General features: G+C 35.0%; 1 protein-coding gene across 4 annotated transcripts in view; it reads right to left on the bottom strand.

Moving 5' to 3' along the window:
• FOXJ3 (forkhead box J3) overlaps positions 1-24,933 on the bottom strand; it is a 134,043-nt gene that overhangs the window by 48,979 nt on the left and 60,131 nt on the right. For all 4 annotated transcript variants that reach the window (XM_046661192.1, XM_046661193.1, XM_046661191.1 and 1 more), the window contains exon 5: positions 1,718-1,801. In XM_046661192.1, coding sequence (XP_046517148.1) covers positions 1,718-1,801 — 84 coding nt within the window. The remainder of the gene's footprint in view (positions 1-1,717; positions 1,802-24,933) is intronic.

Genomic DNA, 24,933 nt, shown 5'->3' with positions numbered 1-24,933 from the left:
TATCCAAAAGGAAGGCACAGTTGTCAACTGGACTACCAATTCAAATTTCCAAAACCAATTCAAGCTCTAAGAACTTCAGAAGAAGAGGGCAAATGATAGAGAAGACCACCATTTCTGCACCCTTCAACATATACATCCTCACTGATGCTCTGGGTTTAACAATGTGGATTTCTCTCCCCTTCCTTCAAATTCTGGCAATAGATGCTAAGTGTTTTGTACTCTACATTTTCACACAATTAAAGTGTGAAAGTCTAAGTGCTAAGCCTGCTAAGCACACATGCTAAGTCTGTTTTAAAAGGCAGAAGCTGGAGGGCAGGAACTGAGGTTCATTCCCTCTCACACCATTACATACACAGCTCATTGACATGTCAGTCTTAAAACTCTGTTACCAGAAGACTATGCCACCAATATTAAACTTTAACTTCTTAAATTTTGGTTTGTATAAAACAAAAAAGTGTTCTGGCCTAAGAGTTCACCTTTAATTCTATATAGTTTGGTAACTAGAGTACTGAATTCCTTCTGCTGGCTCCATAAATCTGCTTGCGTAAACCCCATTGCTGCTGTACCTCATGGGCTCCCCTGATCCCAACTTAAACCCAGCTTAAAGTCCTTGTCTTTGAGATTGGGAAGTTTTCTCTCTCTACCAGGAATAGGCATAGAACAAATTTATTTGACCAAATGTTTATTCAGTTTCCTTCATCTTCTCTTATTCCCTTTACCCTGATTTATTCTGCAAACATTTACTGATATCTATTATAAGCTGCGAAAAACACTAACACTGGAGATACAAATATATTTTCTCTACCCTTAGGGGATCACAGTCCAGCAAAGGAGACAAATATAGAAACAAATAATTTCTACAAAGTGTGAGAAATTCTGTGAAAGAACTTTGCAAAATTCTACAAGAATACACATGAAGAAGTGAGGAAAGATTTGACAGTTTAGTTAACATTTGGAATGGGTCTTAAGGGATTGTAGGGTAGGATGGGGGTGGCAGGGTGTGTGCGTGTGTGTGTGTGTGTGTGTGTGTGTGGAGGCAGGGTGTGTGTGTGTGTGTGTGTGTGTGTGTGTGTGTTTTAGTTGAGATGCTAGAAATGCAGTCAGAAAAGCTGAAAGGTAAAGTTAATGTCTGACGACAGCCAGTGTCAACTAAAAATACGTTACAATAAACAACTCAGAGTATCAACTACAGCTCCTTTTCTTTCATTCATGCAAATTAATCTTAACCATGAATTTACGAGTAAGAATTATCTTACAAACAACACACAAACACTTAAGAGATTTTGTGTACAAAATAATTATTACATGGCTGGAAGCTGGAAAAAGCATTTTAAGGACAATCAGGAAGATTCAGTGTAATCACCTGCAGTGAAAAGGAACAGCTTTGTTATATAAAACCAGTACTCAGTGTTGTAGATGCAAAGGAAAGAGTACCAAATTAAATCTCAAGAGACCCAGATTCAAGTCTCAGACAACAGCTGTGCCCTAATCACAAAAAACACCTTTTCCTTAATTCCTAAACTCCCCACCTCACTCAAAGAGTTGTTAAGATCAAATACAATAATGAGTCAAAGCATTCTGAAAAAACAGAAAATGCTATACAAATAAAATATTACCTTCATTATGGTTATACTCGCTGTATTGGAAGTAACTTTTAAAATCTATATTTCTGACATAATAACTCCATCATACTAAATTTGTAATAAAGAGCTTTTACCCGTTCTACAGATCGTGCTCTCTTCTTTGGCCGAGTAGGCAGTGCATCTTCCTTCGGGTTGGTGTCTATTGCCCAATAGGATCCCTAAAGGTAAAGAAATAAAGTAATTAACAGCATATTACAGCAACTCTATAACATTAAAACGAATTTTATAATCCTCTGCTCTAAAAGCAAACATTTTGCAGATAACAACAATGGAAAAGGAGAAGAAACACTAGTTTTGAACTAAGAAAAGTAAAGTTTATATGAGAAAAAAGGGCCACCTATAAACTACATTATGAAAGAAAAAATCACAATCTGAAGCAGCCAAGTCCAAGAACTTCTGCCACAGTCAAATTAAAAAGAGAAAAGATTGAGGTGGGCCCGGTGGCTTAGTGGTTAAGTTCATGCATTCCTCTTCAGTAGCCCAGGGTTCACCAGTTTGGATCCCAGGCACAGACCTACACACTACTCATCAAGCCATGCTGTGGTGGCATCCCACACAGATGAACTAGAAGGACTTACAACTACGATGTACAACTATGTACTGAGGTTTTGGGGAAGGAAAGATGAAAATAAAAAGAGGAAGATTAGCAACAGACATTAGCTCAGAGCCAATCTCCCTCACCAAAAAAAGAGAGAGAGAGAGAAAGAAATGATCAACTGAACATATTTTTTAATATAGACTAATTCTTAATTGATCATATATGATAATTACAACAGTCTATGACATTCAAGTCTAATGGAATTTTATGTATAAAGATACTGTAGTTTCTGTACCCTGGGACCTCACCAATCTAAATTCTAAGTGAAACAATTTATAAAGACAAACTGCTTGAACACATTTTATATGATAAGTACAGCCTGGGAAGCAACAGTCTGTACATAAATCTTTTATTGCTTATTCTGTCACAATTAACTTTCATTAATTACAGTCATGTGTCACTTGACAGGGATATGTTGTGAGAAATAGGTGGTTAAGGAGATTTCGTCATTGTGTAAACATCATAGATTGTACTTACACAAACCCAGATGTTACAGCCTACTACACACCTAGGCTGAACGGCACTAACCTTATGGGACCACCGTCACATATACAGTCCATCGTTGACCAAAATGTTGTTAAACGTCGTTATGCACAGCATGACTGTATTTATCCTCTCTTACTTTTTGATACAAGAGAAAACACATTCAAAACACTCATTTGAAAATACACAGTCAGCACCTACTGGGTTCCAAGGCAACTCAGAAATTAAGACACCCTCAAAAAACATTTTGAAAAGCTTAGATCATATAGTTTGCACATGTTATACAGATGAGGAGACCAAAGCTCAAAAAGATAAAAGTGGTTTGCTGAACCAAGCATGTGAGAGTCAGGACCAGAATCAAGGTCACAATTCTTAGTTCCTTTTTCCCTCAATTATCTACACAGACACACACACACTCACTCACTCACAAGGGAGGAGGCAGACAGTAAGAAAGAGAAAGAAGGAAGAAAGAGACATATGCATTTCAGAAACAGAAATACAATGCATGTCCTAGTTTTACAATTAATCCCAGTCATAGTATTAAAGTTTAGTCTTTGTCTCTATTATTTTATTAATCTTTCTAGGCTGCTTTTCAGGCAATACGTGACAATGAAGGGAAATACAGTTCTCACCTATCAATCCTCACACTTTGTGCCCCATATGAATTATCTGTTTATAGCTCCTTAAACATACCACGTTCTTTCAGGCAACCGTGCCTGCCCTATATGCTGATCTCATTGCCTATAATATCCACCCTACCACTGACAAAATCATATTCCACCTTCAAAATTTAGCTCAGATGTTATCTAAAGGAATCCACCTTGGATCCTCTTACCATACTCAAGAATTCAACGTTCTCTCCCTCTGCAAGATCTCTATACTTTTTATACATTTAGACCATTGATTGCACTTAACATTACAATTTTATTTACAGTTCTGTATCCCTTCTAGTTACTTAAGGGTAAGAGCTCATTTCTATATTCACAGTGCCAGGCACGATGTCAGACACAGAGCAAGTACTTAATAAACATTTGCTGAAATGGAAAGAAAAAGTTGTTGAACTGTGCCAAGAATGTCAGAGTACAGGGTATAATGCCAGGCCTTCCCAGATCCTAGTCTAGGCAGGCACCGAACTTAGCACTCATTTCATCACTCAGTCACTGCTGGGGCATTCTTCCATGTTATCTTTCCAAGTGGTCACTGCATCTCAGCTGGTGAGCCTACCAGATCTGATGTACACTTGCCAAGAACCATGTAAATGCTACAGAAATTAAGCACTAAAAGTGAAAACAATGATTTCATGAATATGTTCAGCTAGCAACGTTCAAAATAAATAAGGAAAAAGTTTTACACTCAGTTGTTATAAAAGGTTAAAATAAAGCAGGAAGAAAAATACCAAAACTCACAGGACAATAGTTTAAAAACCACTCTTCATGGAAATAATCAATTCCAGTGTTTAGTTTTGTTTTGTGTGGATGTGTATAAGTGTATTAATCTGGGAACACCATTCACTGTCCAAACTTTAGACTGATTATTAAACACTTTAATAAAATTACAAAAACAAATACAGATCTGTTCCTCCACAGAAAATACGATTGGCTGTGCCTTGTCACAAATAGGTAAAAACAGAGAAAAAAACTGTTCATAAGCCTAACATTATCCATTTGTACTCACAAAACCCTGAAGGCCCAAATGCAAACACTAACAGTTGAAATGATCCACAAAAGAAGTTGTAAAATCTTAAACCTAGTGGCTTTTGCTAACCTATCATCTGAGTTTCATCTGTGAACTCACAGGTTTGGATTAAATGACATTAAAATTTCCCTTTGCAATCAAAACCACAAGATAGCACCAGCCCGGTGGCGCAGTGGTTAAGTGCGCGCGTTTCGCTTCGGCGGCCCGGGGTTCACCAGTTTGGATCCCAGTGCAGACATGGCACCACTTCGCAAGCCATGCTGTGGTAGGCGTCTCACAGATAAAGTAGAGGAAGATGGGCACGGATGTTAGCTCAGGGCCAGTCTTCCTCAGCAAAAAGAGGATTGACAGCAGACGATAGCTCAGGGCTAATCTTCCTCAAAAAAACAAAACAAAAAACAAAAAGACCCCACAAGATACCACTTCACAGCATTAGGATGTCTATTATCAAAAAATCAAAAAAACAGAAAATAACATGTCTTGACAAGGATGTGGAGAAACTGGAACCCTTGCGCATCACTACTGGGAATGTAAAATACTGCAACCACTGTCAAGAAGAGTATGGCAGTTCCTCAAAAACTTAAACACAGAATTACCATATGATCCATCAACTTCACTTCTAGGTATATACCAGAAGGAATAGAAAGCAGGGACTTAGATATTTGTACACTTGTGTTCACAGCAGCATTACTCACAATAGCAACATGAAAGCAACCCAAATGTCCGTCCATGGATGAACAGATAAATAAAATATGGTATACAATGGAATATTATTGTCTTAAAAAGGAAGTAAATTCTGACATATTTTGCTATAACATGGGTTAACCTGAAGACATCATGCTAAGTGAAATAAGTCAGTCACAAAAAGACACATACTGTGTGATTCCACTTACATGAGGTACCTAGAGTAGTCAAAATCAGAAAGAGAGAAAGTAGAGGAGCAGGGGGAAGGTAGGATGGGGAATTATTGTCTAATGGGTGCAGAGGGTCAGTTTGGGAAGACAAAAAAGTTCTGGAGATGGATGGTAGTGATGACTGCACAAGAATGTTAGAAAGTACTTAATGCCACTGAACTATACACTTAAAAAATGGTTAAAATGGTAAATCTTCTTATGTATCTTTTACCACAAACAACGTCCCTTTCAGCTACCTTTAAAAAGCAGTGACCTTTGCTCTCCTTACTAAACAATTATTTCTCACAAAAACTGAACTGCCTAAATATAGGCAATCAACACACATTCCATCCAATTTCTTCCTAGAGTAAGGCCTGCTCCTCTAGGTTCACGTGAATCAAGCGGGAAATAAGAGTTTTTTGTTATCTGATTTTATTTTTAAATCAACTTTATTGAAGTATGTTTAAAAAAAATAAAGTGCACCAATTTTAAGTACACAGTTGAAGGAGTTTTGACAAATGTACACAATCATGAAGCTAACACCAAAAGTAAGATACATAACATTTCCATCATCCTAAAAAGCTCCTTTGTGTGGCTCAGCAAGCAATCCTCATTCCTTTGCCCCCACCTCCATCCCACACAACCACCCATCTGCTTCGTATCATTATAGATTAGTGTTGCCGTTTCTGAAATTCCATATAAATGGACTCAAACTGTCAAACTACTTTCCAGTCCCACTAGCAATATCCAAGTTCAGCTGTTTCATGTCTCTGCCAATAGTATTTTAAGTTTTTTCAATTATAACCATTCTAGTGGATGTGTAGTTGTACCTCAGTGATTTTCGTGTGCATTTCTCTACTAAATAATGATGGTGGGCATCCCTGCATGCTCTTATTCGCCATCTGTATATCATCTTTTGTGAAGTGTCTGTTCATCAGTTTTGCCTATGTTTTATTTGGGTTATAAGACTTTTGGTGAATACGAGAAGATGGATGTTAGTTGAACGCACTGTGGTAATCAATTCACAGTATATATAAGCCAAACCATCATATCACTGTGTAAGTTTAAAGTATACAGCATATGTCAATTATTTCTCAATAAAACTGGGGGAAAAAAGACTTTTGGGTACTGGCCCTGTGGTATAGTGGTTAAGTTGTGCACACTCCGCTTCGGCAGCCTGGGTCAGTTCCCATTGCGGACCTATATCACTCGTCAGCAGCAATCCACATACAAAATAGAAGATTGACAAAGATGTTAGCTCAGGGCCAATCTTCCTCAAGCAAAAAGAGGAAGATGGACAAGAGATGTTAGCTCAGGGCCAATCTTCCTCAGCAAAAATAAATAAATAAATAAATACCTTTGGTTATTTGTGTTATAAGAATTTTTTATATTTTTTGAACAAGCAAGTCCTCTGTCAGATACATACACACATATACACACATATGGTGAATATTTTCTCCCAGTCTGTGGTTGTTTATTTTCATAACAGTGTCTTCCAAGGAGCAAAAATCTTAAACTTAATAAAGTCCAACTTATCAATTTTCATTTTGTGATCTGTGCTGTTTATCTCCTATCTAAAAAAATACATTTGCCTACTCCACCATGGCAAATATTTTTTCCCATGTTTTCTTCTAGAAGTTTTATAGTCTTAACTTTTATGTTTAGATCTCTGATATACTTAGAGTTAACTTTCTGTGTAAGTCTGACGTAAAGGATCAATATAAATTTTTCTTTCACTCAGATATATAGCACCATTCCTTGAAAAGACTGTCCTTTCCTCATTGAATTACACTGGCACACCCATCAAAAATCAGCTGAATATACATGTGGGTCTATTTCTGAACTCTATTTTGCTCCATTCATCTATTTGTCTATCCTCACGCCAATAACATTTTGTCTTCATTACTGTAGCTGTATAGAAAGTCTTGAAATCAGGCACAGTAAGTCCTACAACTTTGTTTTCTAGGTCCTTTGCATTTCCACCAGCTTGTCAATTTCTTAAAAAAAAAGTCTGCTAGGATTTTATCGAGATTGTATTAACTCTATAAATCAATTTGGGGAAGACTGACATCTAACAACAAGTCCTCTATTCCACAAACATGCTACATATCTCTATTTATTTGGGTCTTCTTTTATCTCTTGGTAATGTTTTATAGTTTCCAGTAGAGAAGTCTGCATACATTTTGTTAAAATGTATCCCTAAAGCATTTAATTATTTTGGGTGCTGCTGTAGATGGAATTGCTTTTGTTAACTTCATTTTCCAATTGTTCCTTAGTGGTATAAAAATATATATATTGACATTGTATCTTGTGACTTTGCTAAACTCACTTACTAGTTCTAGTAGCTTTTCCATAGATTCTTCAGGATTTTCTACATATACAATAATGTTGTTTGCAAATAAAGACAATTTTACCTATTCTTTTTTCAATCTGGATGTCTTCTATTACTTTTTCTTACCTTATTCCATTGGCTTGTCCCTCTAAGAGAATGTTGAATAACTATGAATGCAAACATCTGTGTATTGTTCTCAGTCTCAGAGGGAAAACATTAATGTCTCATCATTAAATATGATATAAATTCTAGGTTTTTCATAGATGCCTTTAATCAAATTAAGGAAATTCCTTTTTATTCCTAGTCTGCTGAATGAGATTCAAATTTTTTCAAAGGTTTTTGTCTACACTTGAAATGATATGATTTTTCATATTCGTCTACTCACAGGGACAGTTACATCAACTGATTTTCTAATTTTAACCTGCACTGCATTCCTGGGACAAGTCCCACTTGGTCATGATGTATTCTCCTTTTCACATGTTAATGAATGTAATCTGCTAATACGTTGTTAAAGATTTTGGGGTCTATGTTCACGAAGGATATTGGTCTATAGTTTTCTTTTCTTGTTATTTCTCTGCCTGACTTTCGTATCATGGTGGTGCTGACCCCATGAAATGAGTTAGAAACTGTTCCTTCACCCATTTTTTTTTTTTTTTTTGGTAAGAGTTTGCTTTTTCCTTAAATGTTTCAGCCTCTGGCTTCACTGCTTTTTATTTATTCATTTTCTATTTTATTGATTTCCATTCTTATCTTTATTATTTCCTTCCTTCTACTTTGGATTCAATTTGCTCTTATTTTTCTAACTTCTTAAGGTACATACTTAGGTAATTGATTTCAGACTCTTCTGATTTTTCTAATAAAAATATTTAAAGCGATAAGCTTCTTCCTAAACACTGCTTTAGTCGTATGTCACAAATTTTGATATATTCTGCTCTTGTTATTCAGTTCAAAACATTTTCTAATATCCCTTATGATTTCTTCTTTGACCCAGAGGTACTTTAGAAATATACTATTTAATTTCTAAACACTCTGGGTTTTCAAAATATCTTTTTTTTACCTAATTTAATTCTGCTAGTCAGAAAACATACTCTGTAAGATTTCACACTAGAAATACACTGCAACTTGCTTTCTGGCCCAGTAATACAATTTATATTGGTGAATATTCACTGTGCCTCTGAAAAGGAATGTATATTCTGAGTTTGATGGGTATAGTGTTCAGATTCTTGATTACTTTTTTATCTGGTTGTTCTATTATTTTCTGAGAGAGGTGTGTTAAAATCTCCTGCTATGATTCTGGATTTGTCTATTTCTCTTTTTAGTTCTGAGAGTTTTTGTTCAGTTTTTTTGAAGATCTGTTTTGGGGCACATACATTTATAATTCTTGTATGTTCCAGATCAACTGATCTTTTCTTCTGCTTCCAATATGCTGTTAAGGCCATTCAGTGAATTATTCATTTAGTTATTGTACTTTTCAGCTCTACGATTTTCATTTGCTTCTTTTTATAGTTTCTATCTCTGTACTGAAATTTCCTATCTGTTCATTAACTATTTGAATATATTTTAATTCTTTCAACATATTTATAATGTCTGTTTTGAAATTTGTGTCTGCTAAATCCACTGTCTGGCCCACTTGTTCCACCTGTTTCAGGAGCTGAGATAACTCCAACTCTGCCTTACTGACATCAGTCTCTTTCACTTCCTAGCATTCTAGGCAGGCTTCCCATGAAGCTATCCCTGAATAATGCATCATGCTGAATTTCAACAAAAGTACTACAATATTTAAAAAATCATATGGTATCCTGAAGAGAAAACCTATTAACCCACAGATCTGGATTCAAATCCCTGATCTGGTTCACTAATCTTGGACAAGTTATCAAACCTCTGATCCACTTTCCTCATATCTATTTCATAGAGTTATCATGACAATTAGCCCTAAGTATATACCAGGAAAACTAGTCACTACTACTTATCTGTGTCCAATGGAGGCTTCTGGTTTATAGTTAGGTCATTTTACAAATAATTTATAGAATAAATCATAAAAGGATAGTGGGAAACAATCATGAGATATTTTAACAAGATTTTAAACATAGCAAACTCATTTTCTACATTTTATATATAATACATATTACATTTAATATACAGGCATACCTCGAAAATATTGCAGGTTTGGTTCCAGAGTACTGTAATAAAGCAAATACTGCAATAAAGCAAGTCACACAAATTTTTTGGTTTTCCAGTGCATATAAAAGTTATGTTTACACTGTACTGGAGTTTATTAAGCATGCAATAGCATTACATCTAAAAAGAAATGTGCATACTTTAATTAAAAAATACTATTTATTGCTAAAAAATGCTAACCATCATCTGAGCCTTCAGTAAGCCATAATCTTTTTGCCGGTGGAGGATCTTGTAAAAAGCACAGTATCTCTGATGTGCAATAAAGAGAAGCGCAATAAAATAAAGTATGCCTGTATTCAAATTCTCCTGGTTTTTAAGTATATATGCCAAAATGGTGAATTTCTTTTGAATGCAACTGATTATCAATTGTCATGCATGAAACTAAAACAAACATCTGTCTTATAAATACTGACTCTGGATTTCCAATCTCTAACATATTCTACTTTGTTATTACTTCTGGTTCTTTTTCTTATATTTTACTATCAAAAGGCAATACTAATTCCAGATTTCAAATATACATTTAATAGACTCTAGCATATTATTTACTTTTGGTTCTTCTTGTACTCACATTTTCAAAATGCAATACTTTTGAAATTTTTTATGTTTCAGAATTTTGTTGAAGGATGGCCATCTCTGTTTCATAATTGTAAAAAACATCTTCATATTCAGTTCATAAACACCAAATAGAATGATGAATCCAAATAACTTTTTCATTTCTATATCATCTATTTCCTTGCAAGCACTTCTGTATACACATCAGACTTCAGGATTTGTTCACTTACCATCTTTGCTATCAATTGAATTTTGGTACACAAACAACATAAAAGATGGAAAATACTGTCACATGACTTCCTAGAAAAAAATGGGATGATTCGAAATTCTAGTCACAAAATACTGCATGATGAAGACCTTCTTATTGAATGACTAAATGGATGAGAATAGCACATATCTTATTGTCCTTAGAAATATATCATTAACTCAATATTTCTTAGGTCTAGGGAAATTAATCTAGGATACCATCAACTCAATTTCACCATTGTGATTACAGTCTAGAGTGTTGCTTCTGTCTTTGTATTCATCTTCCGATTCTACTGAAATAGTAAACCACTTTCCTCTGTCAATTTTCATCTCTTTGTCATTACAGGCAGGGGAAACAAACCTAAACTCTCCACTGTGTTCAATGAAAGCTAAAAGAAAAAGACCTAAAATGGCATCTATAAATTTTTATTATGCCTTCTTGAAAGATGTAATACCTTGGGGAACACAACGAGAACCTGAAGGATAACAGTGATGATTTCATTACTGCATCATCCTTCTAGGTCATTCAATCATTCTTTTGTAATCTCGTTATTTTGGTGTTTGGGCATGATGGAGAAAAACTGATGGGCAATGATGAAATAATTCTTGGGATGATAAAATCACTTCAAGATTTAGGGAAAATAAGATCAGTAGGCTCCCATAATACATGCTAGATTTATAAAAGAATTGCATGTGATAACTGCAAGATACAATACCAAGTTTTATTCTATTTTTTAAAAAATACACAAATTTTCTATTTGTTCTTTGGAAGATTTCTAAGAAAGAATAAGTCAGAAAATAATCATCTTTACAAATTAAAACTGCTCAAAACAGATACTCAAAAATTAAATTGGGTCCTGATAGTATACTGAAGGTCAAATAAAATATCTATGAAATATTCCCTGCTCCAGGATTTGACCACATATTGTCTAATATTCTTTCTCATCTCCTACAATTTTTATTAAAGAGGAAGTATACAAATATTTGGCAAATCTTAAATTTTAACAGCTGAAAAGGACCTTTAAAATAATCTATTACAACTTTATTTAATTACTGAATAGAGTTATGCCTACATAAGTTAATTTGGCTAACTCTGAAGATTTATCCTTACGTTTAACATTTGCTGAATTCATGCTTTGCACAAGAAAAGGTAAATAAAAGGTATATAACAAAAGCCAAAATACTTGTAGTAAAGTTTATTAACAAAAAGAAAATGCAAGAACAAAAGCTATACCTGGACATAACCTGAACACTACCTAACCAGTCATTGGGAAACTGACACACTGAATCACCCAAACTTCTCAAACTTTGGGTAGACACCAGAAGTTTTCACGGCAGTGACATCTTTCTCATCTATGTATCTCCAAAGTCAAGCTTAGTACCTAGCATTAAGTTATAACTTAACAAATGTTTGCTTAAAACTCAAGTGAGTGCCTTACTTGAAGACACACTGTAATTATTAATAAAATAATTAAAAATATTAAAATAATCAGAACAAGCCATAGCTACATGGGCCTATAGATAATGCAGCTCTCCTTCTTTTTATATATACCCAACATTTTATTCTTTAAAAGAAATAAAGGATGGAAAGACATCCCATGTTCATGGATTGAAGATTTAATACTGTTAAGATGGCAATATGCCCCAAAATGATCTACAGATTTAATGTAATTCCTATCAAAATCCTAATTATTAGAAACTGACAAGCTGATCCTAAAATACACATACATATTTTACCTAGAATAGTCAAAACAATCTTGAAAAGGAGAACAAAGTTGGACGATTCACACTTCTAATTTTAAAACTTACTACAAAGTTACAGTAATTTAAAGAGTCTAAAAATAAACCTGTATATTTACGGTCAACTGATTTTCCACAAGCTACCAAGATAATACAATCAGGAAAAGAAGAGTCTTTCAGTAAATGGTGCTGAGAAAACTGGATAACCACATGCAAAAGAATGAAACTGGACTCCTTCATATCATATATACAAATTAATCCAAAATGGATCAAAGACCTAAATGTAAAGGCTAAAACTATAAAACTCTTAGAAGAAGAGTAAATCTTCATGATCTTGGATTAGGGAATAGTTTCTTAGACATGACTCCAAAAGCACAAGCAATGAAAGGAAAACTGATAAATTCATCAAAATTTAAAACTTTGTTTTGTCAACAGACACCATCAAGAAAAGTAAAAACACAACCCACACAGTGAAAGAAAAATTTGCAAATCACATACATGATAAGAGACTTGTATCTAAACATATATAAAGAACACTTAAAACTCACCAGTAAAAGGACAACCTAATTAAAAAATGGACAAAGGATCTGAATAGGCATTTCTCCAAAGGAGATATACGAATGACCAACAAGCTAATGAAAAAATGATCATCATCATTTGCTATTAGGGCAATGCAAATAAAAACCAAAACACAATGAGATACCACTTCATATCCACTAGTTATAATCAAAAAGATACAATAAAAACTATTGGCAAAGATGTGAAAAAACTGGAAGCCTCATAACTGTGACAATGTAAAATGGTGGCGCTGCTTTGAAAGGCAGTCTGGCAATTCCTCAAAAGTTAAACATGACCCAGCAATTCTACTCCTAGAAGAATTAAAACACATCCAAGAAAAATCAAAACGTTATGTCCATACAAAAGCTTGTAAACAAATGATCATAGCAGCATTTTTCATAATAGCCAAAAGTGGAAACAACTCAAATGTCCATCAACTGATGAACATATAAACAACTGTGATATATCCGTACAATGGAATACCATCCAGGAATAAAAAGGAAATGAAATACTGCTACATGCTACAACATAAATGACTAAAAATCTTATGCTAAATGAAAGAAGTTAGACACAAAGACCACATAATGTATGATTATATTTATATAAAATGTCCAAAATAAGCAAATCCATAGAGATAGAAAGTAAATTAGTGGTTGCCAGAAGCTTGAGGGGGGAGTGATTGTCAATGAGTAGAGGGTTTCCTTTTGAGGTGATAAAAATGAATATGTTCTGGAATTAGATAGTGGTGATAGTTGTACAACTTTGCAAAAAGACTAAAAACCACTTAATTATACATTTTAAAGGGTAAATTTTATCATATATGAATTATATCTCAATAAAAAAATACTTTTTTATTAAGAGAAAATGGGACTCAAGGAGCTCTAATACAGTGGTATGCTCAACGAGTCAAAAGCCACTCATCACAAAGCAAAGTCAGTGGTGTTGCCCAGAAAGAACCCAAGTCTCTTGATTTCTAACTATTTCTTGACTCTCCTTTGGACCACGTTAGTACAAAGTTCTAAAAGTTCTAAATTGTCATTAATGTCAGAGAAAGTCAAGTAATTCACCTACTTGAAGAATAAGAACTCCAAAAATTCTCTCAAAGTATATGAGTTAATGTTAGGAAGGGAAATAAATTGTCTTGACCCCTGCCTTACCGAGCAAAAGAAAAGGTCTGAGTAAAAAGAAGCAAAGTAACAATTTCTAGAACATCTAAAGACCAACCTAAATCTAAAATAGCAAGAGATTAATACACAATTAGAAAAGTTTCTTTAAGAATAGAACAGCTACTTCAAGGTTAATTAGGAAAAGACAAACATCATTCTTGAGATAAACATTTACTAAGCATCTACTACATCAGACACTACACTAGGTGCTAAGAGGGTATAAAAATGTCAAAGACCCAATCCTTGTCAACAAAAAACTCACAATTGAGTGGAACAGCTCAAAATACAGATAGCTACATTATTTAGGAGCTATAACAGTGGTATGCTCAAAGAGCTATCGTAACAAAAAGAATAGAGGTGAAAATAGGGAGAAAGAAAGAAGAAAAGATGAAATAGGAAGAAAAAGGAAGGTTAACTCCTTTCAAAGTAATGCTGACATCTGAGCTGGGGAATTAAAGGACAAGTAAGATGGAAAGAGAGTATTTTAGATTCAATGAAGAGTGGAAGCAAAAATAAGAAGATACAAAACTGCATCACAAATGCAAGAAAAATAATGCAATATAGCTTGAATATAAAGTTTATGGGTGCAAAGTTGGGGGCCAGAGTTGAAAAGGTAGCAATACAGGTAGTTTCATGTTTTTATTTGTGTACCATACCTTAAGGCAGCAGTGGAAAAGATGGAGCAAAGGTAGACAGATTAGAGGAAGGAGACCAGTTGGAGGTGATACAGTAATCCAAGTTACTTAACATTAAAATAACTTTATTTTTTAAAAATCTCACTTCTTCTAATTACTTTGTTTTCATATAAAAATCCAGGATCCCAAAACATCAATGATGATGTAAGGAATCAGATGAAAGGCTGAATCAGGTTCATGAGGTCATGAGGTCCCTAAACCCTATACAGATTGGGACAATACTATATACTTTCTTACATAAAAATCTACAGTGAAACAGATGCTCCTGAACATGTCTCATATCCAGGAACTGCTGGGGACAACACAGAAGCCCTAATGTTCCAGCATCAAAACAACTGGTTGAACCTATTTCACCAATTGTACCTTAACATAGACAAAAAACACCAAATGGAAATTCTAGCATCAAAAAGTCCAATAACTGGAATAAAAAGCTCACCAGACATGCTTAACAACAGATAGAATAGAGTCAAAGAGTCAGAGATCTTGAAGATAGATCAGCAAAAATTATCCACTCTGAGTAAGAAAATGAACAAGGGAAAATGAATAAAGAACGTCTCAATGACCTGTGAAACAGTATCAGTCTATCATATTTTAATTGGATGCTTTAGCCTCTTTCTTCTTTTTAGGAAAGAAGAGAAAATGGGGCCAAAATTTTTTTAAAAGAAGTGACCAAACCAAAAATATCCCAAATTTGGATGAAAACCTCTTTTTATTGACCCAAGAAAATCAGCAAATCCTAACTGGAATAAATACAAAGAAAACTACTCTGAGGTGCATTAAGTCAAACTGCTTAAACCTAAAGATAAGGAGAAAAATCTTGACAACCACCAAAAAGCGAGTGTAAGGGCACATTACATACAAGGGAATAAAGATATGAATGACAGCTGACTTTTCCCAGAAATAATAGAGGCCAAGGACAATCAATGGAGCATCTTCAAAGTTCTGAAAGGTAAGGAAAACCCTGCCAAGTTCAAGATTCCACATTCAGAAAAAGTATTCTGAGAATGAAATAAACATCTGTTCTGATAAACGAAAGCCTACAAAATTTGTTGCCTGCAGACCTGCACTCTAAGAAATGCTAGAGGCCAGCCTGGTGGAGCAGTGGTTAAGTTTGCATGTTCCACTTCGGTGGCCTGGGGTTCACTGGTTCAGATCCTGGGTGTGGACCTACGCACTGCTTGTCGAGCCATGCTGTGGCAGGCATCCCACATAAAATAGGGGAAGATGGGCATGGATGTTAGCTCAGGGCCAGTCTTCCTCAGCAAAAAAAAAAAAAGGAGGACTGGCAGCAGATGTTAGCTCAGGGCTAATCTTCCTCAAAAAAAATAAAAAAGGAAAAAAATGCCAAACAATGTTGTTAGACTAAAAGACACCATTGATTAAACTTGGATTTACAGAAAAGAACATCAGAAAAAGTAAATAGCAAATATTTTCTTCAACATAGTTTCCTTAAAACACGACTGTTTAAAGCAAATAAAACAAATCCTAAGGTGGAATTTATGATGTAAGTTGAAGTACAACATAGGAGAAAAGCACAAAGAAAGGGATGGGTAGATAAATGGAATTATACTGTCGTAAGGCTATTACATTTGTGAAATGGATGAGAAGAGGTTTAAGTGGTATGAAGTGTGAAGTGAAAGGTGGTACAATATTGCCTCCTAAATAGACTTTGATAAGTTAAATAGTAGATATTGTTAAGCTCTAAAAGGGCTACTAAAAAATTAATAAAAGGAGCATAGCTAAGAAGTCACTAGAGGAAACAGAATTCTATAAACTATCTGATTAACTACGAACGTTGCAGAAATGAAGCAACACAGGAACAAAAGAACAACAAATATCTACCATACCAATACTCAAATTAAATATAGACTAACCACTCCAATTAGAAGGCAGAGATTGTCAGACTGAATTCAAAAACCAAGAGCCAATGGCTACAAGCTGTTTATAAGAGACACGCTTTAAATACAAAGACATTTGTAGACTAAAAACAAAATACTAGAAAAAAAATACTATAAAGTTACATAAGAAAGCTGTGACAGCTATATTAACATCAAAGTAAGCTTCAAGACAAAGAATATTTTAAGAAATTAAGAATAACATTTCATAAAGACAAAATAATTCAAAAGGAAGATTAAACAAACCATACACATCTATCAATTTGAAATGGAACATAGACCTAAACGTAAAATCTAAAACTATAAAACCTATAGAAGAAAAGAGAGGAGAAAATATTTATGACCTTGTTTAATTTCCTGGACAAGACACTAAAGTCACTAATTATTAAATTAAAAATTGATAAATTAGACTTCATCAAAATCCAAAACTTCTACTCCTTTTAAGACACTATTATAAAAACAAAAAGGCAAACTACAGTCTGAAAATATTTCCACAATATAAATCCAAGAAAAGACTTCTATCCAGAATATATTTTTAAAAGTCTTACAACTCAGTAATAATGATAACCAAATTAAAAAAAAAAAAAGGTGAAAGACTAAAAGAAACATCAGAAGAGAAGATATACAAATGACCAGCAAGCACGTGAAAAGATGCTCAACATCAATGGTCATAAAGAAAATTCAAAATAAAACCATGAGATACCACTTCATACTCACTAAAATGGCTAAAATTAAAAATATAACACCAAATGTTGGCCAAAATATGGACCAACTGCAACTCTCACACATTGCTACTGGGAATTTTTAAATACACCACCACTTTGGAAAAAGGTTTGGTAGTTTCTTATAAAGTTAATCTTCCACCTACCCTTTGACACAGCAATTCTTCTATTGTTCAAGAGAAATGAAAGCATATGTCCATAGAAAACGTGTACCAGAATTTCCTACTAGCTTGTTCATAATAGCCCAAAACTAAAAACAACCCAAACGTCCAGCAACAGATAAATGGATAAATAATTTGTGGTATATTCATATAACGGAATACTACTTAGCAATAATAGGAAACAAACTGACATATGCAATAGCATCACAGACATTATGCTGAGTGAAAGAAGCAAGACAGAAATAAAGTATATACTGAATGATTCCATTTACATGAAGTTCCATCATGTGAGAGTCATGTGAACTAATCTACTATGGAAAAAGTCTACTAGAGACTTAAAGATCACTATCTAAAACTGGGGCCTGACAACAGGCTTGCTTTAAGAATCGAAATAACACATGTAAAATAGCTCCTAATCTGTAAAGCAATATACAAATGTAGACATTATTATTAATTCATATCAACAATTCTGGTACAGCAAATTAATGTCCTCCTGAGGGAGAAGACTGCAACGCCTTAGTCGGCAAAATCCCAAAGAACGATCACAAACCAGAACTGGCTATTATTAAGCTTTGAACATATCTTCCAAAAACAAATCAACTACCAGCTTGAAGATATCCTAAAACAAAGATTAACTCGGGCGGGCGGGGGGGGGGGGGGGGGGGGAGTGGCATTCAGTTGAAAAGTAGGCAGCATTTTCAAATAGACATGATCAAACAAATAATACAAATAAGTCATAAACTTTAGGAAAATTAAGGTAATCAAAATATAGAAAATCATCAGAAATAAAGATGTGTCAAAGACCAACAATGGACTTTAATGCCTTTACTTTCATCATTACAAAATATTTATCACTTCAAATAAAATACATTTCAATTACTCCAATAACTTATTTCTAACTGAAATTTTATGTCAATACAAAGTACCCTGCTGTATCACACACTAATGTGGCCTTTCTTTAATAGCCTCAGATTAAAAATACAGTAGTTCCCCCTTATCCATGGGGGATATGTTCCAAGATCCCCAGCAGATGCCTGAAACCATGGATAGTACCAGACCATATAAACTATGTTTCTTCCTTTACATACATATCTTTGATGAAGTCTAATTTATAAATTAGGAACAGTAAGATATTAACAATAATAAAATAGAACAATTATAACAATATGCTGTAATAAAAATTACCATAAATCTTAGCAACCTCAGCATATGATTTTTTTCCTTTCCTTATTAAGTCAAGAACTTTCACCTTTTCTTTTAAGGGAAGTACCTTACGGTTTCTCTTTGGCATATCTGAATTGCCAGTATCACTACTCCTGCGCTTTGGGGCATTAAGTAAAATAAGGGTTACTTGAGCACAAGCACTGCAAAAACGCCAAGAGTCGATCTGATAACTGAGACAGCTACTAATGACTAACAGACAGGTAGCACGTACAGTGTGGATACACTGGACAGAGATGATTCACATCCTGGGTGGGACAGAGCAGGACAGCACGAGATTTCATCACACTACTCAGAACGGTGCACAATTTAAAACTTATGAATTATTTCTGGAATTTTCCATTTAATATTTTCCAACGATGGTTGACCAAGAAAGCAATACTACAGATAAGGGGGGACTACTGTAGCCTAATAAAAATGCCATTATCCAATTAAATATTAAAAGGTCCAAGAAGCTAATAGTAATTTCACATTACTGGGGAGAGCAGTCCCTATCATAAATAGCTAGCCATCCCAAATGGCTAAATCTGTTAATTTTATGTTTTATGTTTTAACTAACCCTACTGCCAAGTATATACAGTCATGCACTGCATAATGACATTTAAGTCAACAACAGGTGCATATATGATGGCGGTTCCTACCATACAGCCGAGGGGTATAGTAGGCTATACCACCTAGGTTTGTGTAAGTACACTCTATGATGTTTGCACAACGAAATCACCTAATGACACATTTCTCAGAGTGTGCCCCTGTCAAGTGACACATGACTGCATGCTCATTGGTAAAGTGAATCAATTGTCTGCTATTCCTTGGCTCTCAATGCACACCATTTCAGGAGCCTCAGACAGTACTGGATCCCTTTTGTCTCTGACTTCTTCGGCTTCATACCACGTCTCAATGTTGTTGTTCCTTTTCTCTCCCAGTTTAGATTTGGCAGTCTAGTTTAAACAGGTTCTTTTACCCTTCAACATCTTAAGATGCTGCTCTGATAACTGCACACAGTTCTAAGGCACAGTGTTTGCGTGCACCATAGATAGAGTGAACATACTTCCCAGTACAGTCTTGGTTTATACCTGTTGCCTGAGCATAATTAAGAATAATGCCCCCTTTCATTCTCAGAAGTTTCTAGTTTGGACAACAGGTTAAATACTCAGTCTACTCAGATCACAAAAATAGGCTATTAACCATCAAAGACACAGGAGGCACTCAAAGGCTGGCAGCTTGGCTGAATGAATGTATGAACAAAAACTATTCCAATGCCAGCTCAGGTCCCTGGAACATTCTTGTTGAACAAATACAGCTTTTTATTATTTTTAAATATACTGATAATCAAATTAAGCTAAGTGTTACCCAAGAGACATTAAGAGACTCTTAATCAATGGATTAAAAATAATATGTAATTAGCATATTGATTGTAGTATAGTAAATGGTTCTCTAAATGTTAAGGATATTTTAAAACAGTATGCTCTATTAAGTGATTAATAGTTGGCAGTATCTTGTTTTTAAATCCTCAGTGCCTTAATCTAATCCTCTTAGAAATTATTTTTTTAAGTTGGAGATAAATAAGGTTTTATTATATCACAATTGGTTTCCAAGAGACAGACAGCTCACCTATATTTAATATAACTCACAAAGTAGTTTAGTAAGACTATTATATGTTATTAGTTTAGGTTAATTCAATGTTGTTCTGTATCTCAGTATTTGTCAAATTAACTATTGAGTCAAAGCCTAAAAGAAAAGAACCTGATGGTCAAATAAATTTATGACTAGCAACAGCCCGTATGTTCTTCCAATCTACCACAGTGATTAAACTGTGGTAAATGCATATGACAGAATATATGAAATAAAGTGGAACAAACTGCTGACACAACAACATAGATAGATCTGAAATGCATTATGCTAAGTGAAAGAAGCCAGACTCAAAAGGTCACCTACTGTATGAGTCCCACTTATAGGAATTCCTGGAAAAGGCAAAATTATAGGGACAGAAAAGAGATGAGTAGTTGCCAGGGCCTAGGAGTGGAGGGAGGGGCTAACTTCCAAGGGACAATACTGTTCTACATCTTGAGCATGGTGATGGTTACAGGGTATGCATTTGTCAAAACTACTAGAATTATACACCAAACAGTGAATTTTACCACATACAATTTTTGGAAAATTAATCTGTGGGTAAAATATTTTTTAAAAAAGTAGTTAGATCTGGAAAAGGAAAAAAGAGGCCAACAACAAAATTTTACCTCCCATTCTTAAGAAGAGAACAGAGAATACTGCATGTGCAAATAAAAAGTAGCTCTAACTGAAGCGCTCTGACAGTGTATGGTCAGGGCTCTGGGCCAGCACTTCTTGCAGTGTTCTCTCTCTGAATCAGATCCTCATCTCTTACCTAACTCAATCTTTCCAACCCTCTCTGAATGCCTATGCTTACTCTGGGCTTTCAGCCTTGGTTTGTGTAATGGACTGTCTCACATTCATAATCCACCTTTGCCTTAACATGCACTCTCAGACACAGATCCATTTCTTCACTCTTGGACATTGTCAGTATTTAGGTTAATTCCCTTAACTCATGATTCTATCAACTTTGTTCTGACCGGTCCCTCAACTAAATTTGATCACGTCGTCTTCTCAGCCGTCAACTGGGGTTCTTCTTACCTGCCCTGAGGCAAAATCACTAAGGTTGGTAGTTTCATCTATCCTTGAAACGCTTCAGAAGTGGCAAACTCTAAAGCCTCCCTTGGGAACCCTACCAGTGTTTTTTCACTCCAATAAATATGATGTCCTTATTTTTGGATAAGATAAGCAACCAAACTCTTGCTTATCTTTAAGTTCTACTTCCTGCTTGGTTTTATACAAAGACACAGATAAGAGGTCAACTGCTTCCTCACAAAAATCATGCATCTACTTTAAGACTAGTATTAAAACTACTACACTCTTACTTTTCTTCTTCAGCGTACGCAGCTATGATTCCTACAACACTGTTTATCACTTAATGTTACATCTTACGTTCTCTCAAATCTCTCCAGTTTTTGTCTATCTTTTTACAAATACAGTGACGAAAACAAGATACCAACAAATAATTGACAGTTTACAAATAAGTACAACACAATACTGACATGGCCAAAAAAGAATATCCTTTGAAAAAAAGATATTAGTCAATTATGTTATGGTCCCTTAAACTATGACAGAGGACAGAAATAGAAAAAAATCACAATCTCAGAATTCCAAAAGTTAATTCTCTAGCAGTGAGTTCGCTGTTTCCTCACAAACCAGGAGATCCCAATCTTGACAGTCACTGAGTCTTTACAACCTCCCCATCCCTGGGCAAGAAACAGCTTTAAAAAAAAAAGCTCTTCCCTAATCTTTTACTTCCTTTAAAAAGTCAAAGTTTCATTTTTCTGAGCTGGAGTAGAGGGAACAGGTTGAGAAAAGATTAAGCTGGAAAGCAAAGAAAGAGAACTTTATCTATTTTTCAAAACTAAACTTAGCTGACAGAATTTGTTTTTCCATAATGTGAGTAAAATATTTACCTTCCTTTAAGATAATTAAGAGGCATGTATGAGTTGCAGAATTACACAACTTTTACCAAAAAAAATGAGATCAAAAGTCCAGAAAATATAGCTAATGAGAAGAGAGGAGATAAAAGACAGGAATTAAAAAATGGAGATAGACTGCAGGATGCAGAAACAGGTTTGTAATCAAGGGAAAAGAAAATAGCAATCTGTCCCCAAAAAAAGCAGTAGTGTGATGGACGCAAAATACAATTTCATTTTGTTGTGTTTCCTTTTAAAAAAGGCAATAATGTGGCTGTTTGAAATTAGTTTCAGAAAACAGAGGAAAACGGATTTCAGACCATCAACATTACAAGGGAGGGTATCAAAGATTAAGGGCTTTTCCAACAAAGGCTTCTAAAAAATGAAGGACTGAGTCATGAGTAATATAGCCATAAAAAAAAAATCTATAATTCAGCAATACTCTTCAAGTTTAGGCTGGCCTTCATATCTCTCTGGTAAGACACCAAACAGGAAGCTACACCATAAAAATATGAGGAAGATGCTACTATATGAGCTACTTCTACCTGTACCTCTTGGACCTGTCTGGGTCATGGCAGCAGCTAGCAAAATCCTAAGGGGTTTAAGTCCACCCCATACCCAAGATCCAAAACTACTCCCACCCCACCTTGGCTCAATGGTTTTCTCCCAATGGTGAGGGTGGTTTTGGAAAAGCTCCTCAAATGCCAGGAAACACTGTAATACAAAAAGAAAAAACAATTCATAAGTACCAAAACTTAACTAACATTTTGGCCTCCCTCTCAAGGAAGATTGATATAGTGGAAAAAGCACTAGTCTAGGAACCAGGAAACCAAATGTATTCTGCTTTTTCAGCATTCATTCTAAGATACTTGCTGTACTCCAGGTGACTTGTAGGGGAGGACAACAAATACTCTCTTTCTGCTAAGGGTTGTTAAACTAGTAGAATATAAGCCAGAAGCTGCTGATGGCCATCTCTGCCACTAATTGGGCTAAAAATGAAGCCTTGAGAGAAGCCAGCAGAAATAAGGATGTAAAGAGACATTCCTGGTGACACATTTAAGAGCCAGGCTCCAGCTTTTCCTGCAGATGTTTTTCTCCCTTAAGTTGGTCTGTAATGGGTTTCTGTGACTTGGAACTAAGTCTGGCCAATACACTTGGGTTCTAATTCCACACTGAACCTGGGCAAGTCATTCATCATTTATTGGCCTTCATTTCCCCTTCTATAAAATGGGCTAGGTTTGAGGTTTTCAAAACCTTTTAAACAAAAATCTTATTTTGACATCAAAAATTAAAATGACTTTACTCATAAAAATATTTTATAAGATCAGATTTACATTTACTTCTGACCAAAATCAGTAACAATAGGTATTTAAATCTCACCTTAAAACTGAAAATAAAAGTGACTATTAATATAAATGTACTTTGTCAGATCAAATGTATGATATTTACTATTATGAACAAAATCAATGAGAACAATGTGCTTTGATAAAAGCAAAATGTTCAAATTGGAGACTAATGGTAAAAGTTGAAAGCTTTTATTAACTTCTAAGGAATTAACTTATTTCTCTGTTTTGTTTTGGGTGCACATTAGTAAGACAATCCTAATTCAAAAAGAATAGTGGCAAAGAGTAACATATGTTTTCCACATCTGCCTGATCCAAGGATATTATTTAATTAAAAGTGAAGAAAATCTTTAAATTCTGCACAAAAGAAAATCTGACAGCACAAGGTTCTCTAAATAGGTCTCTGACTGGTTAAAAGTTAGTACATAACATACTTAAGCATTCATGTGTGGGTTTTTTTAAATGATTTAAACCTCATTTAAAAATTAAATCTAGGGCCAGCCCCATGCCTGAACGGTTAAGTTCACACGCTCCGCTTCAGCGGCCCAGGGTTCACCAGTCCGGATCCTGGGCACAGACCTACGCACTGCTCATCAAGCTATGCTGTGGTGGCATCCCACACAGAAGAACTAGAATGGCCTACAACTAGGATACATAACTATGTACCAGGGCTCTGCGGAGGAAACAAAAAAAGGAGGAAGACTGGCAACAGATGTTAGCTCAGAGCTAAGATTCCTCAGCAAAAAAGCATACCTTAAAAAAGAATTAAATCTGAACCAAATGTTTACAGATTCCAATTTGTACCTTCATAGAATTCTAATAAAACAGATAATCTCTAAACTCTTCTAAGAACATTTTCAGTCAGATTCTTAAACATTCACTGCCCACAGGAAATCGTTAATGAAACAAATATCAAAAGTTATAATAAGCCTGCTTTAAAGGAAAGAAAAATTTTACCAATTCCTATTCACAACCTTGGAGAGTTATGAACACAGACAAATAATAAATTGGGTCAAATAAGAAGACTATTTAATAATCTATTTAATCTTATTGAGAACCAACTTGATGGGGAAGATCATAGAAGGTGCTATAAAACATTCATTATTTAAGAGTGCCTGCGGGGCTGGCTCTGTGGCCGAGTGGTTAAGTTCGCGTGCTCCGCTGCGGCGGCCCAGGGTTCAGATCCTGAGCGTGGACACGGCACCGCTCATCAGGCCACATTAAGGCAGCGTCCCACATCCCACAACTAGAAGGACCTGCAACTAAGATATACAACTGTGTACGG

This window comes from Equus quagga, chromosome 5, assembly GCF_021613505.1.
Source record: "Equus quagga isolate Etosha38 chromosome 5, UCLA_HA_Equagga_1.0, whole genome shotgun sequence".
Classification (NCBI taxonomy): domain Eukaryota; kingdom Metazoa; phylum Chordata; class Mammalia; order Perissodactyla; family Equidae; genus Equus; species Equus quagga.
The sequence above is the reverse complement of the archived record's forward strand: the minus strand, read 5'-3'. Positions and strand labels throughout refer to the sequence as shown.